This window comes from Tupaia chinensis, unplaced genomic scaffold (assembly GCF_000334495.1).
Source record: "Tupaia chinensis unplaced genomic scaffold, TupChi_1.0 Scaffold000119_2, whole genome shotgun sequence".
Classification (NCBI taxonomy): Eukaryota; Metazoa; Chordata; class Mammalia; order Scandentia; family Tupaiidae; genus Tupaia; species Tupaia belangeri.
In genome coordinates this window covers 3,077,230-3,101,179 of record NW_006159586.1, presented here as the reverse complement: position 1 = coordinate 3,101,179, position 23,950 = coordinate 3,077,230, and the positions used below count along the sequence as shown (strand labels likewise).

The 23,950-nt window shown below is 41.9% G+C and overlaps 1 protein-coding gene across 2 annotated transcripts in view; it reads left to right on the top strand.

Annotated features, from left to right (window-relative positions):
- Nucleotides 1–23,950, top strand: part of DYM (dymeclin) — a 445,444-nt gene that overhangs the window by 353,772 nt on the left and 67,722 nt on the right. For both annotated transcript variants that reach the window (XM_006144440.3, XM_027770270.1), the window contains one exon: nucleotides 17,254–17,367. In XM_006144440.3, coding sequence (XP_006144502.1) covers nucleotides 17,254–17,367 — 114 coding nt within the window. The remainder of the gene's footprint in view (nucleotides 1–17,253; nucleotides 17,368–23,950) is intronic.

The following is a 23,950-nucleotide window of genomic DNA, read 5'->3' as shown; positions in this document are numbered from 1 at the left end:
GGATGTGTTAATTGCTGATGGTCGCCACAATCACATATTAATGTAACTATATAAGTGAGTATACTTTGCAAGTCTACTTACTGATTTTTCTTCATATTATTACTGTTTTGTGTGTGGTAAGCAGAAGTAAAAAGTTAAAGCCCTTTGCTATCAGTTTAATTAGTGTTTTCATTGGCTTTCCATAAGTTGCTTCAACTATGTACCTAAGAGTTGCAGCTATAGCAAAATATTTTGCCATGTACACACTCATTTTCCCAAACTTATATCAGCATCAATTAGGTATCATCAACAGAATTGAGGCATTTGGATATAGTTGCCATCAGTGCAATCAAGATAAAACAGAAACACTATTTCACATGAGCATGTTTATTTCTCAGACTTGACAATCTTAGGCAAGTCTTTATATGTTTTAGAGGTTTTTGCCTTAGAGTGAGTACGCTCGCTGGAGAGAGAGAGAGACAGTGACAGAATGAGAGAGAAAATGAGAAATCATGCCCCAGTGGGGATAACAATGCCGCAATCCCTTCTCTTCTAGGGATTTGGGGCATGAACATTCATGTGCCCAGCATGATTTTCAAGCCGCTGGGTCCAGGACTCAAACTGCATTCAGCCATGTGGGAGTCCAGTGACATAACTGCCATACCATTTGCTGGCCCCTTAGACAAGTCTTTAAATCCCCACCATCATGAACCAGAACTCTCATGTAGACTTGTTGATATTTAGTACATGTGAGAGCATCTACAAGCTGCTTCTCAATTAGTTCTTTCTATGGCCCCATGTCCTTGTTAACTCTGGGTTTAATTGGTATAAACTCAGCCTTTGAAAACTGACAAGTACTGGCCTAGCTATGGTGGCTTGTACTAAGACAGTAGGACTGAGACATCATGGAAGTCCCAGTTTGATTCCTGTCCAACCCAGGCCTGGCTCTATGAGCATATCTGCAATCCCAGTGACTGGGGAAGTGCAGGCAGGAAGACCATGAGGCTGGCCTGGGCAATAGTGCAACCCTGTGTAAGTAGCCAGGCATTGCAGCTCCCACTTGTAGTCTCAGCTTGGAGACTCAGAAGGAGAATCATGACATTGCAAAACACCGTCTTTAAAGAGAGAAAGAAATATTAATGTTCATAAAGTTAATAAATTATTGCCCATGGGATACTTGTCACAAGTTACCCTGTCTTCTTTTGTAAGATAGATGTGGCTGACACCTAGGTAGACTATAGCTTATAGTCCAAGAGTTAATGTTATTTGTATGTTTTGGTAGGAAATGCGAATACGAAAACACCAGGGATGAGGGAAAATGAAGTCCCTGGATGTTGAAGGATATCCCTTGGGGAATGCAGACCCTGATCTGATCCCTGCTCTCAAAGAACTATCCAGGACTCAGGCAGCACCTTTATCCATTCTCCTTAGCAGTTTATTCCTAACAACAGTGTGTGAAGGGTTATAATATTGAGCAGAAATTATTTTTCTCTATGAAGTCAACTTCATAGGCTAGCTATTTACTTATTTCTTTTTTTTTTTTTAGAGAGAGAAATTTTTGTTACAGGGCACAATCGCTCACCAGGTAGACACAGAGACAGAAAGTTGAGAAATCACCCCCAGGGGGGATGGCCGTGCTGCAGTCCCTTCTTCTTCTCCTCTCAGGATCTTGGGCATGCATACACACATGCCTGGTGTGAGTTTTAAGCCATCACATGCAGGATTTGAACCACAGTCGACTACATGGGAGTCTAGCAATGTAACCATTACGCCATCTGCTGGTCCCACTATTTACTTATTTCTAAGGACCCATTTCCAGCCATGCTATTCATGGATTTGTACAATTTCAGTTCTATTTATTGCTAGTACCATTTTTGGAAGTAAAATACTGCGTTTAAGATTCATTACGCTGTGAGTAAAAGTTTAACAAAACCCTTTGACTTCAGAAATTGGCCTTGGGTTAAGTTGCTTCTAGCTCTATTCCTTAGAAATCTGATGAAGGGGAAATGTCAGCTGTGTTACCAGGCAATGTGGCTATGTTAAACTGATAAGATGACAAAATGACATTGGATTGGTTAACTGTCTGAATTGGGAGGACTATGAATGAACTATAAATACTTGGTGGGAAGCCATGGCTTTGGGCTTCGTTGCATGAGAGAACTCCTAACTGGGTATGTCCTTTTCAAGACTTAGAAGCTGAGAATGTCTCAAGGGTATTGGTTTCTTCTGTGTGGGATATAGTTTCCAAATGAGGGCAGCTATCGCATCCTCCCACAGTAGTCTCATTCTCTTGGCCCTGAGCTGCAATTTGAGGGCCAAAGATTAGGCCTGAAACCACTGTGAGGATTCCTAGGGAAAACAAAAACCTGTGGATGTGCTATTGGCATGCTATTTTTTATCCTCTGAAATTAATCTGATGCCAAGTGTAGCCTATTATAGTCTGAAACTCTTGATGTGTAATTGGCCTAAGAATATCACCCAAGAAGGGACATTACAGTGCTAAATTAGTATTTTCTTGTATCCATTTATAAATGTATCTCTTTGAAGTTCCAGAATGGGGGATACTCCTGGTTTTCCTTGATTTATCCAGGTCTTTACATTAGGGAAATATCCAGTCTGTCCTTTTTCACCCCTCATGGTTCTGCTCTGCGTTATCCCAGTCATTTCTGTTTGCCCTCCTTGTAATCTTGTGTCCATCTCTTCTTATTTTTGCCTTTCTTGAGACCTTTCTGATTCTAATTTCTTTTTTTGTTCTTTTCTATGTTTCTTTTTCTTTTTTTTTTTTTTAAGAGAGATTTTTGGTATAGGGTACATGCACTCACTGGAGAGACAAGAGAAACAGAGAGACAGTAAAGCAAGAAATCACCCCCTGGGGAAGATGACTATGCCATAATCCCTCCTCCTCCATTCTCCAGTCGGGATTTGGGGCATGCACACACACGTGCCTGGCATGAATTTTTAAGCCACCGGGTCCGGAACTCAAACTACAGATATAGCTACTTGGGAGTCCAGTGATGTAACCCTTATGCCATCTGCTGGTCCCCTTATGTTTTTTTTTTTTTCTTAATTTTAGAATAGTCATCTGAACTTTGCACTGTAAATATCTGCTAACATTACCTATACTATATTGGGAGAAAATGCTCCAGCACTTTTCATTGTGATAGCCAATATTTACTCTGTTCCTGACAAAAGACTATCCCAGAGGTTTGTTCCTATGGTCATAGCTGTAATAGGTAATAGATCATCATTATTGCACATTATTTGGATTACTTAGCGTAAACTTTTATTTAAAGCACATTCGAAACCATGTACTCCTTTTCTGTTCGTCACTATCATTGTTAGCTTTTGTATGCCTGGGAAGCATATCTGTGCATTATTTTACTTAACCCTCATTAAAAAGCAAACTCATGAGGTATATTTCGTTTTAACGCTCAAGTTCAGGCAAACCAGTTTAGAAAGATTAATTAACTTGTTCAGAGGCATACATTCAGACAGCGATAAAGCTAACTCAGTCACAGGTGGTTTGATAAGGCCCATGCTGGTAACCGCCGTGCCTACCTACTGTACCCGTTCACGAAATGTTCCTCCAGTTTCTCATTTGGTTTGCCCATTCACTACCCAAAAACACCTGATGATGTTTACAGACCTGGAGCTTTCATTGTTTACGTTCTTCAAGATTTTCTAACAATGTCAAATTGGTTTTTATTGTACAGGTGAAATGAGAAGCAGTCTTAGTAGCCAGGCTATTAACATCCTTTAAAGTGTCTCTGAAAGAACATGTTCTTTTCTGTGAAGACCCACAAGATCTGGGGCCAGAAGAAGTGACGTGGTGATTGGGGGGCTGACCTCCCACATGGCCAAGTGTAGTTCGAGTTCTGGACCTGGTGGCTTGCTTTCTCTTTCTCTCTCTAATGAGTATATGTGTCCCGTAACAATTTTAAAAAATAATAATGATAAATAAATTTTAATAATTCTTTAAAAAAAAAAAAGACCCACAAGAACCATGCAAAGGATTTAAACTCCATTCATTTAAAACTCAGTCTCCTTTGAAAGACGTGAAAAGGCAGAGTGTGGCACGCAGTCAGACCCTTTTGGTGGAAACACAAGCAGGCCATTCAGCTGGACTTGCATCCAGTGTTAACTTCTCTGTCATCGTCACAAAAGCGGGTCACTGATTGATACTTCAACTGTATTCAGTGAAAAATGTGTTCTCATTTGGCTATATGCTACTATGTCGTTTTAAAACTAAATAGGGGCCGGCAAGTGGTATGGTGGTTAAGGCACTGGACTCCCGCATAGCCTACTGTGGTTGAGTTTCAGACCTGGTGGCTTGAAAATCACACCAGGAGCATTGCGTGTGTACCCAAAATCCCAGGAGGAGAATGGAAAAGAGATTGTGGCATGGCCGTCCCCCTTGGGGCATTATTTCTCATTTTCTCTGTCTTCTCTGTCTCTCTCAGGCCAGTGCATGTGCCCTATGGCAAAAACCTTTTAAAAATATTGGTAAATAAATGGCTAAGCCATTTTAAGCACACCTACTAAGTGCTGAAAGCGAAGAGCTAAGTGCCTTTGTATGTGTTATCGTTTTTTAAAAATCAGTTTTATTTAATATTATTATTATTATTTTACTTGCTATAGGGCATGAGAGAGAGAGAGAGAGAAAGAGAGAAGGCAAGCCACCAGGTCCAGGACTCAAGCTGTGGTTGGCCATGTTGGAGTCCATCGCCTTAACCACCATGCCACCTGCTGGCCCCTGTGGGAGTTATCTCTTTTAAATCTTGTGAACTAGGATTATTATCCCACTTTATGGATAAGAAAACCTGGTGAGTGAAAGTTTCTTAGGTGATGTTCATACAGACTTCTGCCTCAGGATCTAAGAATCGTTGTCGTGGGTAATGAGCTCATGTATGAGCACAGGGCTTGATCACTGTGGGTTTTCTGCATCTGCACTCTCCGACTTACCCTTCCACCATTCCCGGAAGGAAGGCAGAGCAGGACAAAATTGACATGAGGTCACTTCGCTCCTAAGTCGCTGAGCCAGCCCTTGAATCCAGGTCTTCTCATTCTAAATCCCATGTTTTCAGCATTCACTTGGATATAAACTTAAATAAGATTCAAAATGGGCAGGTTTTCCAACAACTTTTTGTTGAATACTACCACCCAAAATAGTGCTGGGCACACTGGAAATTCATTTTAAACTCTTTTTACATATTTTGAAAAGAATGCTATGATAAAGATATGAATAGCAGCTCTACTTTTGCTTCTTTCAGCACTTTATCGTCCTTTTCCCTCCCCTGAATACCTCTGAAATTTCAGCTTAAGCAAGGCTTTGCGATTTCCTTCCTTCATGGAGTTAACCTTGAAAAGTAGTGGTGGAGGAGACTCAGAATCTACTGTTATATTTAGCTGACAGGGAGTTGAGAGTTGATAGTTTTTGTTAAGACATGAGCAGAACCTAATATCTAAGACAGGAGAACTAACCTTGGAGCGCTTTTTAACTACTGCAAAAGGAGGTAGGCATGTATTTTTCAAGAGGCCACATTTTTATTACCCACTGGTACTTACCCCTCCATCTAAAACTACGATGATATGATCTGGCCGAATGAAGCAGCAGGACAAAGCAGAAATACCACACCAAAGGAGAAAGGACTTGAAAGCAATGTTCTAGTTGCCTAAGGCAAGCAATGGCTGAGTCTGAGGAGAGAACAGATGCAGTGAACTATAATAGTTGTACAGTATGGTAAAGGCAGGAACTATTTTTATCCCTGAACAATGTAAAATTCACATTAGATCTTGTTTATTTCCAGAACTGGCCATCCTTACTGAGCTTGAAACTAATGCATTTAGTTGCATATTTGACAGTCCCACGAATGTTGAACAAGGTTAAATCATAATTCTTGATTTTTTTCAAAAACACAAAATAGAAATTCTCCCCAGTCTTTTTTTTTTTAAGTGTCATCAATACCCAGTTGCTTAAGAAAAAAGAAAAATGAAGAACAAGGGGCATAATGAGAGCCAGTTGGAATAGGTGAGAGATTGCTGTTACTTTTTTTTTAAGAGAGTGGCTAACGAAGGCCTCTCAGAAGGTGCATTTGAACCAAGACTTGAAGGAGGTAGAGAACCAGCCATGCAGCTCTGTGGTGACAGTGTTCTAGGTGAGGAGAATGGAGGGACAGGATGGGGTCCTGGGGAATTGGCTGGGACAGAGCAGGAGGGAATGTCTGCAGAATGATGAAGGGATGGTTACAGTGTATACATTTTTAAAGCTCACTGAACTGTACAAATATTAATAAAATGTGTACTTTCAGGCCATTTAGGTGGGGTGGTGGTTAAGGCAACTGGATCTCATGGGTCCAACTGTGCAGTTTGAATCCTGGACGCGGCAGATCGAAAAATACCGCCACGTGTGTATGCATGCCCAAAATCCTTAGAGGAGAGCAGAGAAGGGATTGCAGCGTGATTGTCCCCCTGGGGTGTGCTTTCTCACTTTCTCTGTCCCTTTCTCCCTCTCTGGCAAACATGTACTCTATAGAAAACTTAAAAAAAAAAAAAAAAAAAGTACTTACATTTTATTGTATGTAAATTGTACCTCAGTCTATTTAGTACTGAAAAATACATTTTCTGGACCAGGCCATGGCATAGCAATAACACCACTGGACTCATAGGAACAGTCCTGGGATCATGCTGCAGGACCTGACCGAGCCTGTGAGGTGTGTGTGTGATTATCCAGGATCCCAGCTGACTGAGATGGGTAGACTGCAGTATGAAGACCCTGGGGTTAGGGGATGCCTGTCTCTATGAATACCTCTGTCTGTCCTGCTTTGTCTTTCTCATAGAAGAAATAATCTTAAGAAAAATTTCCTGATGGGGCTGGCAGGTAGCCTGATTGTTAAGGGCGCTGGACTCCCACATGGCCAGCCACGGTTTGAATCCTGGACCTGGTGACTTCCTTGATCACTTTCCATCTCTCTTGCTCTTTTTTTCACTCTGTCCCTCTCTGGTCAAATTAAAATAAATAAGTTAAATTAAATTAAATGATTCTTTCAAAAAAAAAAAAATCCTGAAGTGAACTTCTCCCTGAGATTTAGAAAGGTAGGAAGAGTTACCACCTTAACAAAGAGAAAAAGAGAGAACTCACAAAATCATAAATGTTCCTGAACCCATCAGTGAGGCTGGGTCACAGGGCATTGAAGTCATTTGAATCACTCTTCCTCCCATAGAGGTGAAACACCAGGACTAATCATTTATGGCAGAGCACAGGAGGTCCAGGTGGCTACCACACAAGTGGATAAAGAGAAATCAGAGGTGATTTTAACAATTAGCTGAAGATTGAGTGTGAACTAGTGTGACATTACAGAACACCAGGAGACCCAGAAATGAAAGGAATTGGTACTCACAGACTTCTTTTTTACTGAAACTGGTGACCAGGCAGAAGCCAAAGAAAGACCCATGCCAGCCTCTTCTCTCATGTGGTACAAAAGCCTTGGGTTTTGGGAGAGGAATACCAAACTTTGTTACCTCAGAGCATAGGTAGAGACACATTTTTGCTGGGGAAGAATAGAAGAAAAGACCCTCTGCTTGTGGGGAAGATGAAGGAAATTGTCTTAGCCCCAAGATCCTATGAGAGTACCACTAGAGGTATCCTTCCATAAGATTTACTACAGAGACTGAGCAAATTTCAGCTGCCACAAGAAAAGGGAAGGAAAGATGGACCAAGCATACAGAGTGTTCTTAAGACTCAAGTCTTGGGACAGCAGGTCTAAGAGAGCAGGTCTAGGACAATAGAGGACCATTTATCTCCTGCCACCAGTCTAGCAAGAACTAAGTAATGAGCAGCAGCAAAATACTACTGGAAATGAATGAAGAGCCTGGATCAAGACCCTGCTCTGTGACCCAGGTATACAGAGATAACTGAAGGCAGAAAGGGGAGCATGAGCATTGAAAAGCCTACAGCACTTCAGATCCCGAGTACACAGAAGGTGTCATTCGAAGATGTGGTTCATGGGGACCAGCACATGGCATAGTGGTTATGTCACAGGATTCCCATGTAATCCATGGCGGTGTAAGTCCCGGACCTGGCAGCTTAAAAAAATCACACTAAGCACGTGTGCATGCGTGCCCAAAATCCTGAGAGGAGGATGGAGGAGAAGGGATTGTGGCATGGCCATCTCCCTGGGGGTGGGTGATTTCTCACTTTCTTTTTCTCTGTCTCCTTTTCTCTGTCTCTCCAGCAAGCACATGCACCGTATAGCAAAAATCTCTCTCTAAAAAATAAAAAAATAATAAAAAAATTAAAAAAGATGCCGTTTATAGATAGTCATAACAACAAAAACTTCAATTCAGCTCATCTTCTAAGTTAGCAAAAATCTCTCTCTAAAAGATAAAAAAATAATAAAAAAAATTTTAAAAGATGCCATTTATAGATAGTCATAACAACAAAAACTTCAATTCAGCTCATCTTCTAAGTAAATGAGCTCAGTCCTAAGCCTGAGTTAAGGAGAGGTGTGCCTAACTCCAACATAAATAGTATTTACCTCAGTCTCTATGGTTCTGTTGTCCATCATTCAACCAAATGAAGCTTTTTTCCCCCAAGGTTTTGTCATAGGGTGCGTGCACTCACCAGAGAGAATCAGAGAGAAGGAAAGTGAGGAATCTCCTCCTGGGGGGCAGGCCACTCTGCAATCCCTTCTCCTCCATTCTACCCATAGGATTTTGGGCATACATGCACACACATCCAGGGTGATTTTCTAGCCACCGGGTCAGCAGCCTGAACCATAATTGGCCGTGTGGTAGTCCAGCACCTTAACCACCATGCCACCTGCTGGCCCCCTAAAATTTCAGAAAAACATGCCCCCCTCGTGCCCCCCAAAATTTCAAAAAAAAAAAAAAAAAAAAAAAAACAACTCATATTGTCAAGAGACAACAGAACTAGATTCAGCAATGACTAAAACATTAGAACTATCAGACAAAGGGACCAGCAGTTGGCGTAATGGCTAAGTTGCTGGACTCCTATGTAGTGACCGCAATTTGAGTCCCGGACCCAGTGGCTTAAAATCATGCCCAGCGCATGTGTGTACGTGCCCAAGATCTCAAGAAGAGAATGGAGGAGAAGGGATTACGGCGTGGCCATCCCCTCTCGAGGGTGATTTCTTGCTTTCTGTCTCTCTCTATCTTTCTGGCAAGTGCATGTGCCCTATAGCAAAAACCTCTCTTAAAAAAAGAAGAAAAAGATCCAGCAAGTGGCATGTTGGTTAATTCACAGGACTCCCACATGGCTGACCACAGTTTGAGTTCCAGACCTAGCAACTTGAAAATCATGCCAGGTGCATGTGTGTGTGTACCCAAAATCCTAGGAGGAGAATGGCAGAGAAGAGATTGCAGCATTGTCATCCCTACCAGTGGGTATAGGCAGATGATTTCTCACTTTCCCTCTCACTGTCTCCCTGGTGAGCACACACACACTATGGCAGAAACCTTTAAAAAAAAAAAAAGAAAGAAAGAAAAAAAAAAGATCTAGTGTGAAGGTCATCAATGTTCTATGGGCCAACTATAGCTCACAATTGTCTTTGTACAGACTGTAAGCTATGATTTTTTTAAGAGACATATATGTGACAGACACTTTATTATAACTCACAAACCTAAAACATTTATAACCTGGCCCTTTAGAGAAAAAAGTTGGCCAATCCCTAACCTAGTGGAAAAGATGACAACATGCATAAATATTGATAGATGGAGAATCCCAGAAAGAGTTGGAAACTGTAAGAAAAAAATAAATGAGAATGCTAGAAATAAAGAACATGATATGACAGATAAAGGATTGTGCTGAGGAGCTAGCAGGTGGTGTGGTGGATAAAGTGCTGGACTCCCACATAGCTGACTGTAGTTCAAGTCTCAGATCTGGTGGCTTGCTTTCTCATTTTCTTTTTTTCTCTCTCTGGTCAAATCGAAAAATAATAATGATGGGGCTGGCAGGTGGCATGGTGGTGGACTCCCACATGGCTGGTCAAAAAATAATAATGGCAAATGGAATTACATAAATAAATAATTATTTTTTAAAAATTGCCATCAAGGGGAAAAAATATGTAGTCTTAAAGATAGATCAGCATAAATTATGTAGATAAACGTGGTGAGAAAAAAAATGTGAGAACAGAACAGCTAAGAGGAATAGGACAATATTTAATAATCCAGTGTACATATAATTGGAGTTCCGGAATAAGGAGACAGAGAGAGAACAATCAGAAGAAAAATTTGAAGAGATTATGGCTGAAAATTTTCCAAAATTAATGAAAGACCTGAAATCACAAATACAAGAAGTTCAAAGAAAATCAATCAGGGAAATCCATTTTTTAAAAATCCCACAAAAAAGTATTTATTTAGATATCTGAAAAGCCAAAGATAAAAGAGTAAATTCGATCTTAAGTGCAGCCAGAGGAAAAAAAAAACATACACAGAGGAACAATGATGATAACAGCAGTCTTCTTGTCAGAACCTATGTAAGTCAGATAATGAAGTGACATCTTTAAAATGCTAAAGTAGGGGCCAGCAGTTGGCATGGCTGTGAAGGTGCTAGACTCCCACATGATCGACCCAGTTTGAGTCCTGGACCTGGTGGCTTGCTTTCTCACTTTCCCTTTCTCTCTCTCTCTCTCGTCAAATTAAATAATAATAATGATAAATAAAATAAAATAATTATTTTTTAAAATGCTAAAGTGTAAAAAAATGTCAGTTTAGAATTTATTACTCATAAAAATATGTTTGAAAATCGAAAAACAGGTGAATCTATGACCTGGTGGTTAAGACAGCCAGATTCCACATGGCTGAGTTTACAGTTTGAGTCCCAGACCCAGCTGCTTGAAAAACATGCCAGATGCATGTGTTTACATGCTGAAAATTCCAAAAAGAGAGAGTAATGGAGGAGACAGGATTACAGCATGACCATTCCCCAGGGGACTGCTTTCTCTTCTCCCTCCCTCTCTCTGTCTCTCTTGGGCAAGCGCATGTGCCCTCTAGCAAGCAAGCAAGCAAATTAATTGATTAGCTAATTAATTAGTACTGATTAGCTAATGAATTAATTTGTAAAAACCTGAAAGCAGAATAAGACATTTTCAAACAAACATGAACTGAGAGGACTTATTGCTAGCATATGAGTCCTGTAAGAAAAGTTAAAGAAAGTTATTCAAACAAAAGAAATATACCTGACAGAAACTTAGACCTGCAAAAAAGAGGTTAGCTCCAGAAATGGTAAAAATTAAACACTTCTCATATTGATTCTCTGTATAGAATAATCGACTGTCTAAAGAAGTATCAGCAAATCTTTCCGTAAATGACCAGATAGTATTTTAGACTTTATGGGACTATCCACTCTATGACACAACCTCTCAACTCTGCTGTGGTTGTCCTTTGACTGTATTTAGCAGCCATAGGCAATATGTGAACAAATTAGCATGACTATGTTCCAGTAACATTTGATTGACAAAAACAGACAATAGACTAGGTTTAGCCCACCAGTTCTAAGTTTCCAACCCCTTGTCTAAAACAAAAATAGTACAATGTATGCAAAATGCAGGGTTTGTAATGTATATGAAATAAGATGTGTCACCAGTATGCAAAGGATGGGAGGGATGAATTGGAAGTTGACACACATACGCAGGGAGATAATTCTCCTTCGGTCTCGTGTCTCTGACATCTTGTCAGCAAAGGCACTGACTGCCCTTGTTCTAGATTATCATCTCAAGGATGTTTGTGTCTCTTTCTGTAGCAAAAGATAGACATGACCATCGTAAGAGCTTTGGGTTCCTTGAACTCACCATACGTTTCCTGTAATACGACTTACTGTATGTGCTGATGTTATCTGGCTCTTGTCACGTCACCCTGTGCAACTGGAGGTACCAGTGCAATGATGTTAATGCTCTGATCAGTGTCATTGCCTTGCTAACAAATTGTCCTCTGATCTGACCCAGAAATCTGTCTTCTTTCAGAATCCATGAAGCTATGACATTAGCTTACCTGTTAGCTCGCAGGAGGATAAAATTTCAGACTCTACAGTTCTTTTTTTTTTTTTTTTTTTTTTGGAGGGGTTTTTTGTTTTTTTTTGGAGAGGTTTTTTGCTATAGGGCGTGTGCGCTCGCCAGAAAGACAGAGAGAGACAAAGAGACAAAATGTGAGAAATCACCCCCCAAGGGGGATGGCCACACCGCAGTCCCTTCTCTTCCATTCTCCTCTTGGAATCTTGGGCACGCACGCACACGCACCCGGCATGAGTTTAAGTCACCAGGTACAAGACTCGAACTGCGATCAACTACATGGGAGTCCAGCGACATAGTAATTATGCTAACTGCTGGTCCCAGACTCTACAGTTCTTGACAATGTTAAGTGGTATAATATTATTTGAAGGTAGACTGTGATAAAGATATAAACTCTAGAGCAACCATTAAAAGAAAAAAGAAAGTGCTGTCCCCTAACACAGTGGTTAGGTGCTGAATAGAGTGAATTGGAGGATCCCAAATGGCCAATAAGAGTTTGAGTCTCCATCCCGTTAGCTTTAAAGACATGCTAGATAAAGCCCTATGTGGCCAGGATCCTGATGAAATGGAGAATTGGAGGAAAAAAAGATTGCATGACCAGGCCCCATTGGAGGGTACTTTGGGTTTTCCCTTTCTATCTTTGTCTTTCTTTCATCCTTCTCACTTGTGTACATGTGCATGTGCCACACCCTCTGACAGAAAGAAAGAGGAAAAGGAAAAAGAAAAGGAAAAGAAAGAAAAAGAAAGAAAGACCAATAGAACTAGTACACAAAAGGTGGGGATAAAATAGAATTACAAATTATGGTCAATCCAAAAGAAGGCCAGAAAAGCAGAATAGTAATAGTGGAACAAATAGAAAACAATAAGCAATAGGGTAGATTTAAATCCAACCAGTCCAGTAACTAAATTAAATGTGAATGGTCCTTATGCCCTAGTTAAAATACAGAAATAATCGGGGCCAGGAGGTGATGTGATGGCTAATGTGCTGGTTCCCACATGGTGGACTCTGTGGTTCCAGTCCTAGGTCCAGTGCCTTGAAAAGCATGCCAGGCACGTGTATGCATGCAGAAGATTCCAAGAAATAGAGGAGAAGGGATTGCGGTGTAACCATTCCCCCAGGGGGTGACTTTTCACTTTCTCTCTCTCTCTCTCTCTCTGGCTGTCTCTCTGTCTCTCTCCCATAAGTGCATGCCACATGCCCTGTGGCAAAATCTAAAACAAATAAAAACAACCTATCAGGTTGGATAAAAAGTAAGACTTAAGTGTTGTCTACAAGAAACCTACTTTAAATATAAAAACATAAATGGGTTAAAGGTAAAGGAATGAAAGAAGGTTTACCATGCAAGCACTGTGTTAATAGCAGACAAAGTAGACTTCAGAACAAGAAGGAATACTAGCAGAGGTACACCATATAAAGAAAAAGGGGTGGGGAACCAGCAGTTAGCGTAATGGCTATGTCGCTGGACTCCCACGTGGTCGATCGTGGTTCGCGTCCTGGACCCGGTGGCTTGGAACTCACGTCGGGCGCGTGTGCGTGCGTGCCCAAGATCCCGAGAGGAGAATGGAGGAGAAGGGATTGCGGCGTGACCATCCCCCCTGGGGGGTGATTTCTCGCTTTCTGTCTCTATGTCTCTCTCTGTCTGTCTGGCGAGCGCACGCGCCCTATAGCAAAAATCTCTCCAAAAAAAAAAAAAAAGAAAAAAAGGGGTCAGTTTACCAGGAAGACCTAACAGCCCCAAATGTATATACACTGACAGCAGAGCTTCAAAACACATGAAACAAACGTGATAGGGCTGCAAGGAGAAATAGACAAATTCACAATCGTAATTAGATAAATCAGTACTTCCTTCTCAGTAATTGATATAATAAATAAATAGAAAATTTGTATTGATATAAAAGACCCAAATATTATTACCAACCTACTTGATCTAGTTGACATTTATAGGACATTCCACCCAGAAACATCAGTGCACATAGAATATTCACTGAGATAGAACATATTTGAGGGCATAAAACAAATCTCAACTAACAAATTTAACAAACAAAAAAAATTTTTTTTGAGATTTTTGTGCTCGCTGGAGAGAGACAGAGAGAAGAAATGTGAGAAATCACCCTCCAGGGAGGGCACATGCCCCGTAGCAACCATCTCCCCTAAATAAATAAATAAATAAACTTTAAAGAAAGAGAAAGAAGAAAGAGGGAGAGATGAAAAAAGGAAGAGAAAGGGAATTGGTGAGTTTGTTTGGAGACCTCTGGTCCAGATTCTGGCTTGTCATCCAGACCACCTAGAAAGCCCTGTAGAAGGCCCGTGGTTAAACCCTGAGATCAGTATGTCACAAGACTCTCAGCTACTTTTATTGATCAGCTGTGTTTAGGAATTGCTCCTTGCTGATACTAACTATTGCTATATGCCAGAAATCGCCCAATAGTGAAATGTCAGCTTTTAGCATATACTAGAAAGGGGGGATAATTCTGTGTATCTCATGCATGTGTAAGCCCTATCTACTTTTTCATCGGTGTTTTTTTCATTCTTAGAGTGTGTATGTGTGTGTGTGTGTGTGTGTCTCTTAAGGGATTTTTGCCTTAGGGTACATACGCTCACTGGAGAAAGAGAGACAGACAGTGAGAGTGAAAGTGAAAAATCACTGCCTGGGGGGGAGGATGACCATGCCACAGTCCCTTCTCCATTCTCCTCTCAGACTCTTGGACATGCACGCATGTGCACACACACATACACGCACCCAGATTGATTTTGAAGCCATCCAGTGGGACTCAAACCATATTCGGCCATGTGGGAGTCCAGTGACATAGCCACTAGGCCATCTGCTAGCCCTAGAAATGTGTTTTTGACAGGTATGTTTCTGCTCTTTAAATATTTTTTGGTCAAAGAAGAGGTACGAGATTGACACATGAAATTGCCAATATTCAACTATGTTTAACCAACAAAGTAGACAATTCATATTGCTAACCAGTTTTTTCATGAGAAAAAATAAGTTTATGTTTAAACTCTGTAAAGATATTTATACACACACATGCATTTATATTTATCATTGCATATTTTTTAAGAATTATTTTATTTTAACCTTGTTAATTTATTTTAATTTGACCAGAGAGGGACCGAGAGAGAGTGAGAGAAAGCGAGAAAGCAAGCCGCCAGGTCTGGGACTCAAACCATGTGGGAGTCCATATAAACATTAATTGTTCAAGAGTACACCAACTTCTAATGAGTCTAGTGGAAATATACTCTAGTACATAAATGCTACTGAAATGCATTTATGCCAGGTTAGGCCAGGACCATTGCCAAACAAGCATCTCATGTGTCTGGGACACTGAGTGGCAATACTGGCAGCTGCTGGCTGCTGCACTGCTTTTGATTCTGGATAAATCATTTATTCATCTCAAGCAGTTTGCTGGTACCAACTCCTTTGCAATACGCTTATTTTGTACACAGGTTCGTTTCTTCAATATGTGCCTATGGGCTTTGTTTTTCCTTTGTCAGATTTTAAGCTCCTCTGGGAATTCTGGGATTAAAATTTTGTTCACAGGGGCCAGGAGGCGGTGCAGCAGTAATGCAATGAGCTGCACACTGGCAAGGCCCGTGGTTAGGGTCCTGAGGACTCCCTGAGTATACTGAGCATGTGCGTTTGCCCATGATCCAGGCAGGCTGAGACTGGGCTGGGGGGAATCGTGAAGTGAAAAGCCTTTTGGGTCTATCCGTGCCTCACTCATGGAAAAAAAAAAGAATAAACTTAAAACAAAATTGTGCTCACAGAGTGTAGATGTAGATATACAAACTGATTTTCGTAGTATAGTGAATAAATTTTTGAAGAGAGACATAAAAAATAGAAAACAGGGACCAGCAGTTAGCATAATGGCTATGTCGCTGGACTCCCATGTAGTCGACTGCGGTTTGCGTCCCGGACCCGGTGGCTTAAAACTCACGCTGGGCGCGTGTGTGTGCGTGCCCAAGATCCCGAGAGGAGAATGGAGGAGAAGGGACTGCGGCGTGGCCATCCCCCCTGAGGGGTGATTTCTCTCTTTCTGTCTCTCTGTCTCTCTCTGCCTGTCTGGTGAGCGCACACGCCCTATAGCAAAAACCTCTAAAAAAAATAAAAAATAGAAAACATACAGTGATAGATTAAAATCTTATTTTAAAATATGCAATGATGAGGCTGGCAGGTGACATAGTGGTAAGGCACTGGACTAACCGTGGTTTGAGCCCCAGACCTGACAGGTTGAAAATCATGCCAGGCACATGTGCATGCATGCCTAAAATCCCAAGAAGACAATGACACAGAAGGGACCGTGACATGGCCTTCCCGCTTAGGGAGTGATTCCTCACTTTCCTTCTCTCTGTCTCTTTCTGTCTTTCTCTAGCAAGCACACACACTCTGTGGCAAAAGGGGGAGGTATGTGTTTGCATCTTCTGGATTTACTAACATTGTGGTTTTTGAAACAATTTGCTAAAAAATTATGATGTTAAGATTTTAGTGACAAATATTTATTTAGGGACAGGGCTGTTTTCAGAATTCTACTGTGTTACTATCTGGCCACATAGTCCAGGCTGTGCCAGAACATGAAACAAAAGTAATCATAGGTTGTTGATTCTCCATGGCGATCAGGAATAAGGCTGATGTGAATAAATAAAATTCTACTAGTAATCCCCAAAACATCATTTAGCCATTAGCTTCAAAGTTCCTTTCTATTAAGACCTTTCTGTAACAGCTACTAAATATCAAAATTGGCAAGGTTATAAGACTTAGTGTTCTCTTTCCACCTTTTGATGGGTGTTACTGTCTACATATGTAAAGTCAGACAGCACATGTAAGAACAAAGTTCAGGGCCAGCTTATGGCATGGTGGTTAAGGGCGCTGGACTTCCACATGGCTGACTGCGGTTCAAGTCCCGGACCTGGCAGCTAGCTTTCTCACTTTCTCTCTCCTTCTTTCTCTGTCTCTGGTCAAATTAAAAAATAAATTGAGTTAAATAAAATAATTCTTTTTTAAAAAATTCAGGAGGCTACTTAATTCACAGAATGAATAATCAGCCTAAATATTCAGGGTTGGCTCTGATTCGGTCAGCAAACCCCATAGAATGAGGACCATGTTTAGGAGGACTAATATGAGTTGAAAGCCAGGTCACTTTAGGAATGGAATTATGGCTTGACTGCCATGTGAGAAGGGCATCTACTGAAAGTGCACTTCATGTATCTGCTTGTTTAAAAAATAACACATAACACTCTCCGTTACAGGTGATCACCTTCTTTAGCTCAAGATTGTTACAGGCTGGAGCTGAGCTGTCTGTGGAGAGGGTCCTGGAAATCATCAAGCAAGGTGTTGTCGCACTGCCCAAAGACAGGCTGAAGGTAAGCTGGCTAAGGGAAATGTCCTGCGAAACTTCACTGCCATGGCACTTGATATTAATGTTAGTGTCTGCACAGGCTCTATTCAGAATCATATCAATCACCCAGGACTAACACCGAAAGACTAAATGTTGCCAACCCCATCCACAGACTGATACTCAGAACTGTGTTGATAAAGGATTCTGACAAGTGTTCAAAAGAAAATAGCAAAAGGGAGTAGGGGGTCTAATATCTTTACCACTTCATGTTCTATGATTAAATTCATATACTGTTATTAATGGAGCAAACTCAGACGTTTAAGAGTCATCCAGGGTAGATGGGAAGATGGTGGTGGTGGTGACGATAACTGCAATAGCAGTTCCTTACGTAGTGTTTGCTCAGTTCTACACGGGCTTGGGAGTGTCTTCTGTATCATCTTATTCAGTCTCCACAGCAACCCTTTGAAGTAGGTAGTGCTGTCATGCTAATTTTTTTAGAGGAGGAATCTGATCTACATCAGATTCCAAAGTTTGATGTCCAAAGTCAAAGAGCCTGAAAATGATGGAGCCAGAGAGATTCAAACCTAGGAAGTTTGACTCTAAAACCAATACTCATAATCACCACACCATTTACTATATGCCCATAGTAATGGAAAGAGAGGCATTTCATGGAAGTGGTATAGGAAGTACTATCTTTTTAAGAAGGCCTGGGAACCAGCAGTTAGCGTAATGGCTATGTCGCTGGACTCCCACGTAGTCGACCGTGGTTTGTGTCCCGGACCCGGTGGCTTAAAACTCACGCTGGGCGTGTGTGCGTGCGTGCCCAAGATCCCGAGAGGAGAATGGAGGAGAAGGGATTGCGGCGTGACCATCCCCCCTGGGGGGTGATTTCTCGCTTTCTGTCTCTAATGTCTCTCTCTGTCTGTCTGGCGAGTGCACTATAGTAAAAATCTCTCAAAAAAAAAAAAAAAAAAAAAAAGAAGGCCTTTGTATTTATATGACAGATGTATTCCTGAAGTGATCTCATCATATAAAACTCATACCTCAACAGTAATCATCCTATAGGAAATGATGTAAAGGGAATATTTTTGGACATATATGAATGAGTAGCACTCTAACCTATTTTTACACTACTACTTTTTTCATTTTTTTTCCTTCCTTAGCTCTTGTTTTCTAGAGAGCTTTATCCTACATTAACAGCACAGGATGTCATAGTGAATGTTTGGCCTTCGTCATGGTGTTTTATCACAACTGACTTCTGTTCCAAAGTGACTGTTTTGCAGGCTGTTTTTCAGAGCTATCACTAGAACCACTGCTTAATGAATGTTTGGGAGATATTGTTGTAGGACATGAAAATATTTTCAGTTATAATAATGGTTTGTAAAATAACAGCACATGAGTCATTGAATCACAGAACAGAAGTCGCACAGAGCATAAACAGTAGTGAGAGTCTCACAGTATGGGCAAAGACGGTAGGTGTTTCTATTTACCAACGGCAGTGGCACCCCCACGTGGTGGTTAGTGTGCACCAGACCCTCTGGCTTTGACATTCTGTCCCTGACAGTTTTTTTAGATGTAAATAATTGATATTATTCCCATCCTAATGCAAAGTAAGACATTGGTTCGTTGGTTTGTTTTTGTTTTTTTGTTTTGTTTTGTTTTGTTTTTTTTGCACAATATGAAATTTACTGAACCACCATGAAGATTAGAGTGGCTGCTCTCAGGAAGTGGTGGTTCTTGGTGTCTAAACTGAGTCAGGGGAGCAGTGGAAATCTCAGGAAGCTGTCAGAAGAGGATAACATGGGTCAGCCAGGGTGGCATCGCAACAGCTCGATCTTCCACAGTGTTGAAGGCCCATGGGAAGGGCTTGGGTGGCACCCCAAGGTTTCCCTTTACATGCCAGCAGCATGAGCCTGTCCATAGTCCTTACCAGCTGAGGCCAGCGCTGTACTTGGTGCGAAGATCCTCCTGGGTATGTTTCTGTTCTGTCTCTTTCTTTCTTGTATGGAAGAAATGAGTAAACAAACTTGTAAAAAAAAAAAAAGGAAAGAAAGAAAAGGAGGTGGGAATGGCACAGATCAGTCGGGGATGCAGAGCTGTTGATGAGATCAAAGAACTGGCATGGTGGAAGTAATAGAGGTTGCTATCGGAGAGCAGTATACTTAGATTCAAGTTTTCCAAAGTGTAGCAGATCTTGGTAAAACACGGTCTGGATTTGACCATGAGTACTGTCTGAAAGATTCTGAAATGATATCCGTAGGATAAAAGGTAGTGTGATTGAGCCAGCTAATGGACTGGGAGCCTGAGCTGGGGGCGGGCCATGAGCATCAGTCACCCCAGATGATGACAAGCAGTGGGGTAAAGAACAATACTAGGATCCACGTGTTCATTAAGTGGGAACGTGTCCTAGAAGTCAGTAGGTGGCAGCTACAGGGAAGAGAAGAGGTCGATACCAGCCTCATAGGAGCAGAGCTTTGTGCTTATGGGTAAAGAAATTATAGTCAAGGAACAGCAGTGAAAGCAGAGGCTGCCAACCCCACCTCCAGACCCTGAAGGCTCTGGGTGAAAGAATTAGCAGCCTCTACTTCCAAAGGCTCCAGGGCAATTAGAATCCAGAGAGGAGACCCTGGTTTCAGTTGAAAAAGTAGTAAGGAGGAAAGGTTCAGTGCAAGGACTGAGAACCCAGGATGCTTGAGAGCCACAAAAGGGCTCCAGAAAGGCCCTATGGGTGTGGGAGGAAGGGAAGAAGCAGACTGGATCAGGGGAGAGAAACACAGCAGTGCATGGACAAAAGGGAGAGGATGGCTGGCTGGAGGGGCTTCCGTCTGGGGCTGCGACTGTGAGATAAGGACACCTGATGTGTCAGATTTAAGCTGGCCAAGTATGTCCCATTATCACTAAACAAATCTTTATGAAGTGTCTGCCCCATGACAGCCATTGTTCTGTGCTTAGGCTACATCAGTGAGCAAAGACCCGTGCCCTCACTGTCTACCAAGGCAAGACAATGAAGAGTAAGAATAGTAGTATTCCGCATGGACATAGTGTATTCAAACACAATCAGTGCTGCGGAAGAAAAAGAAGAAACAGAGCAGGTTAAGCAGATTTGGAAGTATCAGGGATGGTGTGGTGGGAGAAAGTCGTAGGGTTTTAAAAAGTGGCCTAGGCAGCATTTGACACACAAGGCCGAAAGGGAGTGAGACTGCTGGCACTGCAGGAGAGTTCCATGCGGAGAAGCAACCACGGAAAGATCTTAAATTCTGGATCCAGGCAGGGTGAAGAAATAACGGGGAGGCTGAAGCAGCTAGAGCTGCATATCCCAGGGGGAGAGCAGTAGTAAATAAACCAGGATGATTGAGGTGGGCAAGACTGCAGATCGAATAGTAGGGCCTCGTAGATCATGTTAATAGTTTTGACTTTTTTCCTGAGCGAAATAGGAAAGCAGCACAAGAATTTTGAGCAGAGGAATGGCAAAATATGGTTGTTTTCATAGAATCACTCTAGCTACTACCTTGTTGAGCACAGAGGCCAGTTAGAAAACTTGGGACCAGCAGATGGCATAATGGTTACGTCTCTGGATTCCCATGTAGTCGACAATGGTTCAAGTTCCAGATCCAGAGACTTAAAAAAGTCATGCCAGGCATGTGTATGTATGTGCCCAAGATCCTAAGAGGAGAAGAAGAAGAGACTATGGTGTGGCCATCCCCCGGGAGATGATTTCTCACTTTCTGTCTGTCTTTCTGGAGAGTGCACACACCCTATAGTAAAAATCTTTCTCTAAAAAAAAAGAAAAGAAAACTGTCAATTGCGGACCAGCAGGTGGTGTGGTGGTGAAAGCACTGAACTACCACATGACTGACTGTGGTTCGAGTCCCAGACCTGGCTGCTTGCTTTCTCACTCCCCCCGCCCCTGTCCCTTGCTGGTGAGCACATGTGTCTTATAGCAACTTATAATAATAAATAAATAAATGGTGTTAAATTAATAATTCTTCTAAAACGCAAGAGAGAAAGAAGACTGTCGATTGTCTTAGGCTGTGGTGGTGAGAGTGGAAGTACCAATGGAGTTAGTCCAACAAAATGTCTAACGGGTAGAGGAGAGCATCTAGGCCCTTTAAGAAATAGGTGTGGGGACCAGCAGATGGTGAAATGATTGCATTGCTGTACTACCATGTAGTCGACTGTGGTTCGAGTTCTGGACCTGGCAGCTTAGAACTCACGCTGGACACGTGTGTGTGCATGCCCAAAATCCTAAGAGGAGAGTGGAAAAGAAGAGATTGCAGTGTGGCCATCCCCCTGGGGGGGGGATTTCTTGGTTTCTGTCTCCCCATTTCTCTGGTGAGTGTATGTACCCTATAACCAAAACCTCTCTTTAAAAAAAAGAAAGAGAGATAGGTGTGGTCTGTGTAGTTACAAAAGCTCGGGGAATGGTGGCAAGACAGTAGGTTGTGGTGGAGTGGTTTGAGAACCAGTCAATTATTGCAAGAATTATTTATGGAAATGGATTTGACTTGATCTGCCCAAGGACACTATAAGACAATCTAAACTTTCTGAGGTTGGTTGGCCCAGCCCGTCGTGGTTAGAAGCCTGTTCGTGTTCTGCTAGGTGTTTTGTGGCTCAGCAGTATCTGTGGGTTAATCTGCACCTAGCATATAGAGGCTGGCTGTACAAGACTCTCCAGGGCAGACTTTCTGGGTGTCACACCTTCACACAATCTGGAAAACTTGTAGAGAATCTGGGAGTGAGACTGCTGGCACTGCAGGAGAGTTCCATGCGGAGAAGCAACCACGGAAAGATCTTAAATTCTGGATCCAGGCAGGGTGAAGAAATAACAGGGAGGCTGAAGCAGCTAGAGCTGCATATCCCAGGGGGAGAGCAGTAGTAAATAAACCAGGATGATTGAGGTGGGCAAGACTGCAGATCGAATAGTAGGGCCTCGTAGATCATGTTAATAGTTTTGACTTTTTTCCTGAGCGAAATAGGAAAGCAGCACAAGAATTTTGAGCAGAGGAATGGCAAAATATGGTTGTTTTCATAGAATCACTCTAGCTACTACCTTGTTGAGCACAGAGGCCAGTTAGAAAACTTGGGACCAGCAGATGGCATAATGGTTACGTCTCTGGATTCCCATGTAGTCGACAATGGTTCAAGTTCCAGATCCAGAGACTTAAAAAAGTCATGCCAGGCATGTGTATGTATGTGCCCAAGATCCTAAGAGGAGAAGAAGAAGAGACTATGGTGTGGCCATCCCCCGCGAGATGATTTCTCACTTTCTGTCTGTCTTTCTGGAGAGTGCACACACCCTATAGTAAAAATCTTTCTCTAAAAAAAAAGAAAAGAAAACTGTCAATTGCGGACCAGCAGGTGGTGTGGTGGTGAAAGCACTGAACTACCACATGACTGACTGTGGTTCGAGTCCCAGACCTGGCTGCTTGCTTTCTCACTCCCCCCGCCCCTGTCCCTTGCTGGTGAGCACATGTGTCTTATAGCAACTTATAATAATAAATAAATAAATGGTGTTAAATTAATAATTCTTCTAAAACGCAAGAGAGAAAGAAGACTGTCGATTGTCTTAGGCTGTGGTGGTGAGAGTGGAAGTACCAATGGAGTTAGTCCAACAAAATGTCTAACGGGTAGAGGAGAGCATCTAGGCCCTTTAAGAAATAGGTGTGGGGACCAGCAGATGGTGAAATGATTGCATTGCTGTACTACCATGTAGTCGACTGTGGTTCGAGTTCTGGACCTGGCAGCTTAGAACTCACGCTGGACACGTGTGTGTGCATGCCCAAAATCCTAAGAGGAGAGTGGAAAAGAAGAGATTGCAGTGTGGCCATCCCCCTGGGGGGGGGATTTCTTGGTTTCTGTCTCCCCATTTCTCTGGTGAGTGTATGTACCCTATAACCAAAACCTCTCTTTAAAAAAAAGAAAGAGAGATAGGTGTGGTCTGTGTAGTTACAAAAGCTCGGGGAATGGTGGCAAGACAGTAGGTTGTGGTGGAGTGGTTTGAGAACCAGTCAATTATTGCAAGAATTATTTATGGAAATGGATTTGACTTGATCTGCCCAAGGACACTATAAGACAATCTAAACTTTCTGAGGTTGGTTGGCCCAGCCCGTCGTGGTTAGAAGCCTGTTCGTGTTCTGCTAGGTGTTTTGTGGCTCAGCAGTATCTGTGGGTTAATCTGCACCTAGCATATAGAGGCTGGCTGTACAAGACTCTCCAGGGCAGACTTTCTGGGTGTCACACCTTCACACAATCTGGAAAACTTGTAGAGAATCTGTAAAATTGTGAAAGAAAACAAGGAATGATGAGAGGAACCCACATAGTTATTGACCTTAGGTAGAAAATATTTGCACTTTAGAAGAGTTCTGTTTTCAGGTATAGGAAAAAGCATTGTTTATGGAAGCAGATTTGGTCTTGTTATATATGGTCTAAAAGAGTAAGATTAGGGCCAGTGGTTGGAAGCTGCATAGAGACTCACATTTTGATCCCATGTAAGGAAGAACTTTCTAACAGATAAAACGATTTAGAGAAAATGGGCAAGTTTGGAGAAGTAAAGCATTCACTCTCCCTTGAGATGTTAGAATAATAGCTGATGGCTACTTGGCAGGAAT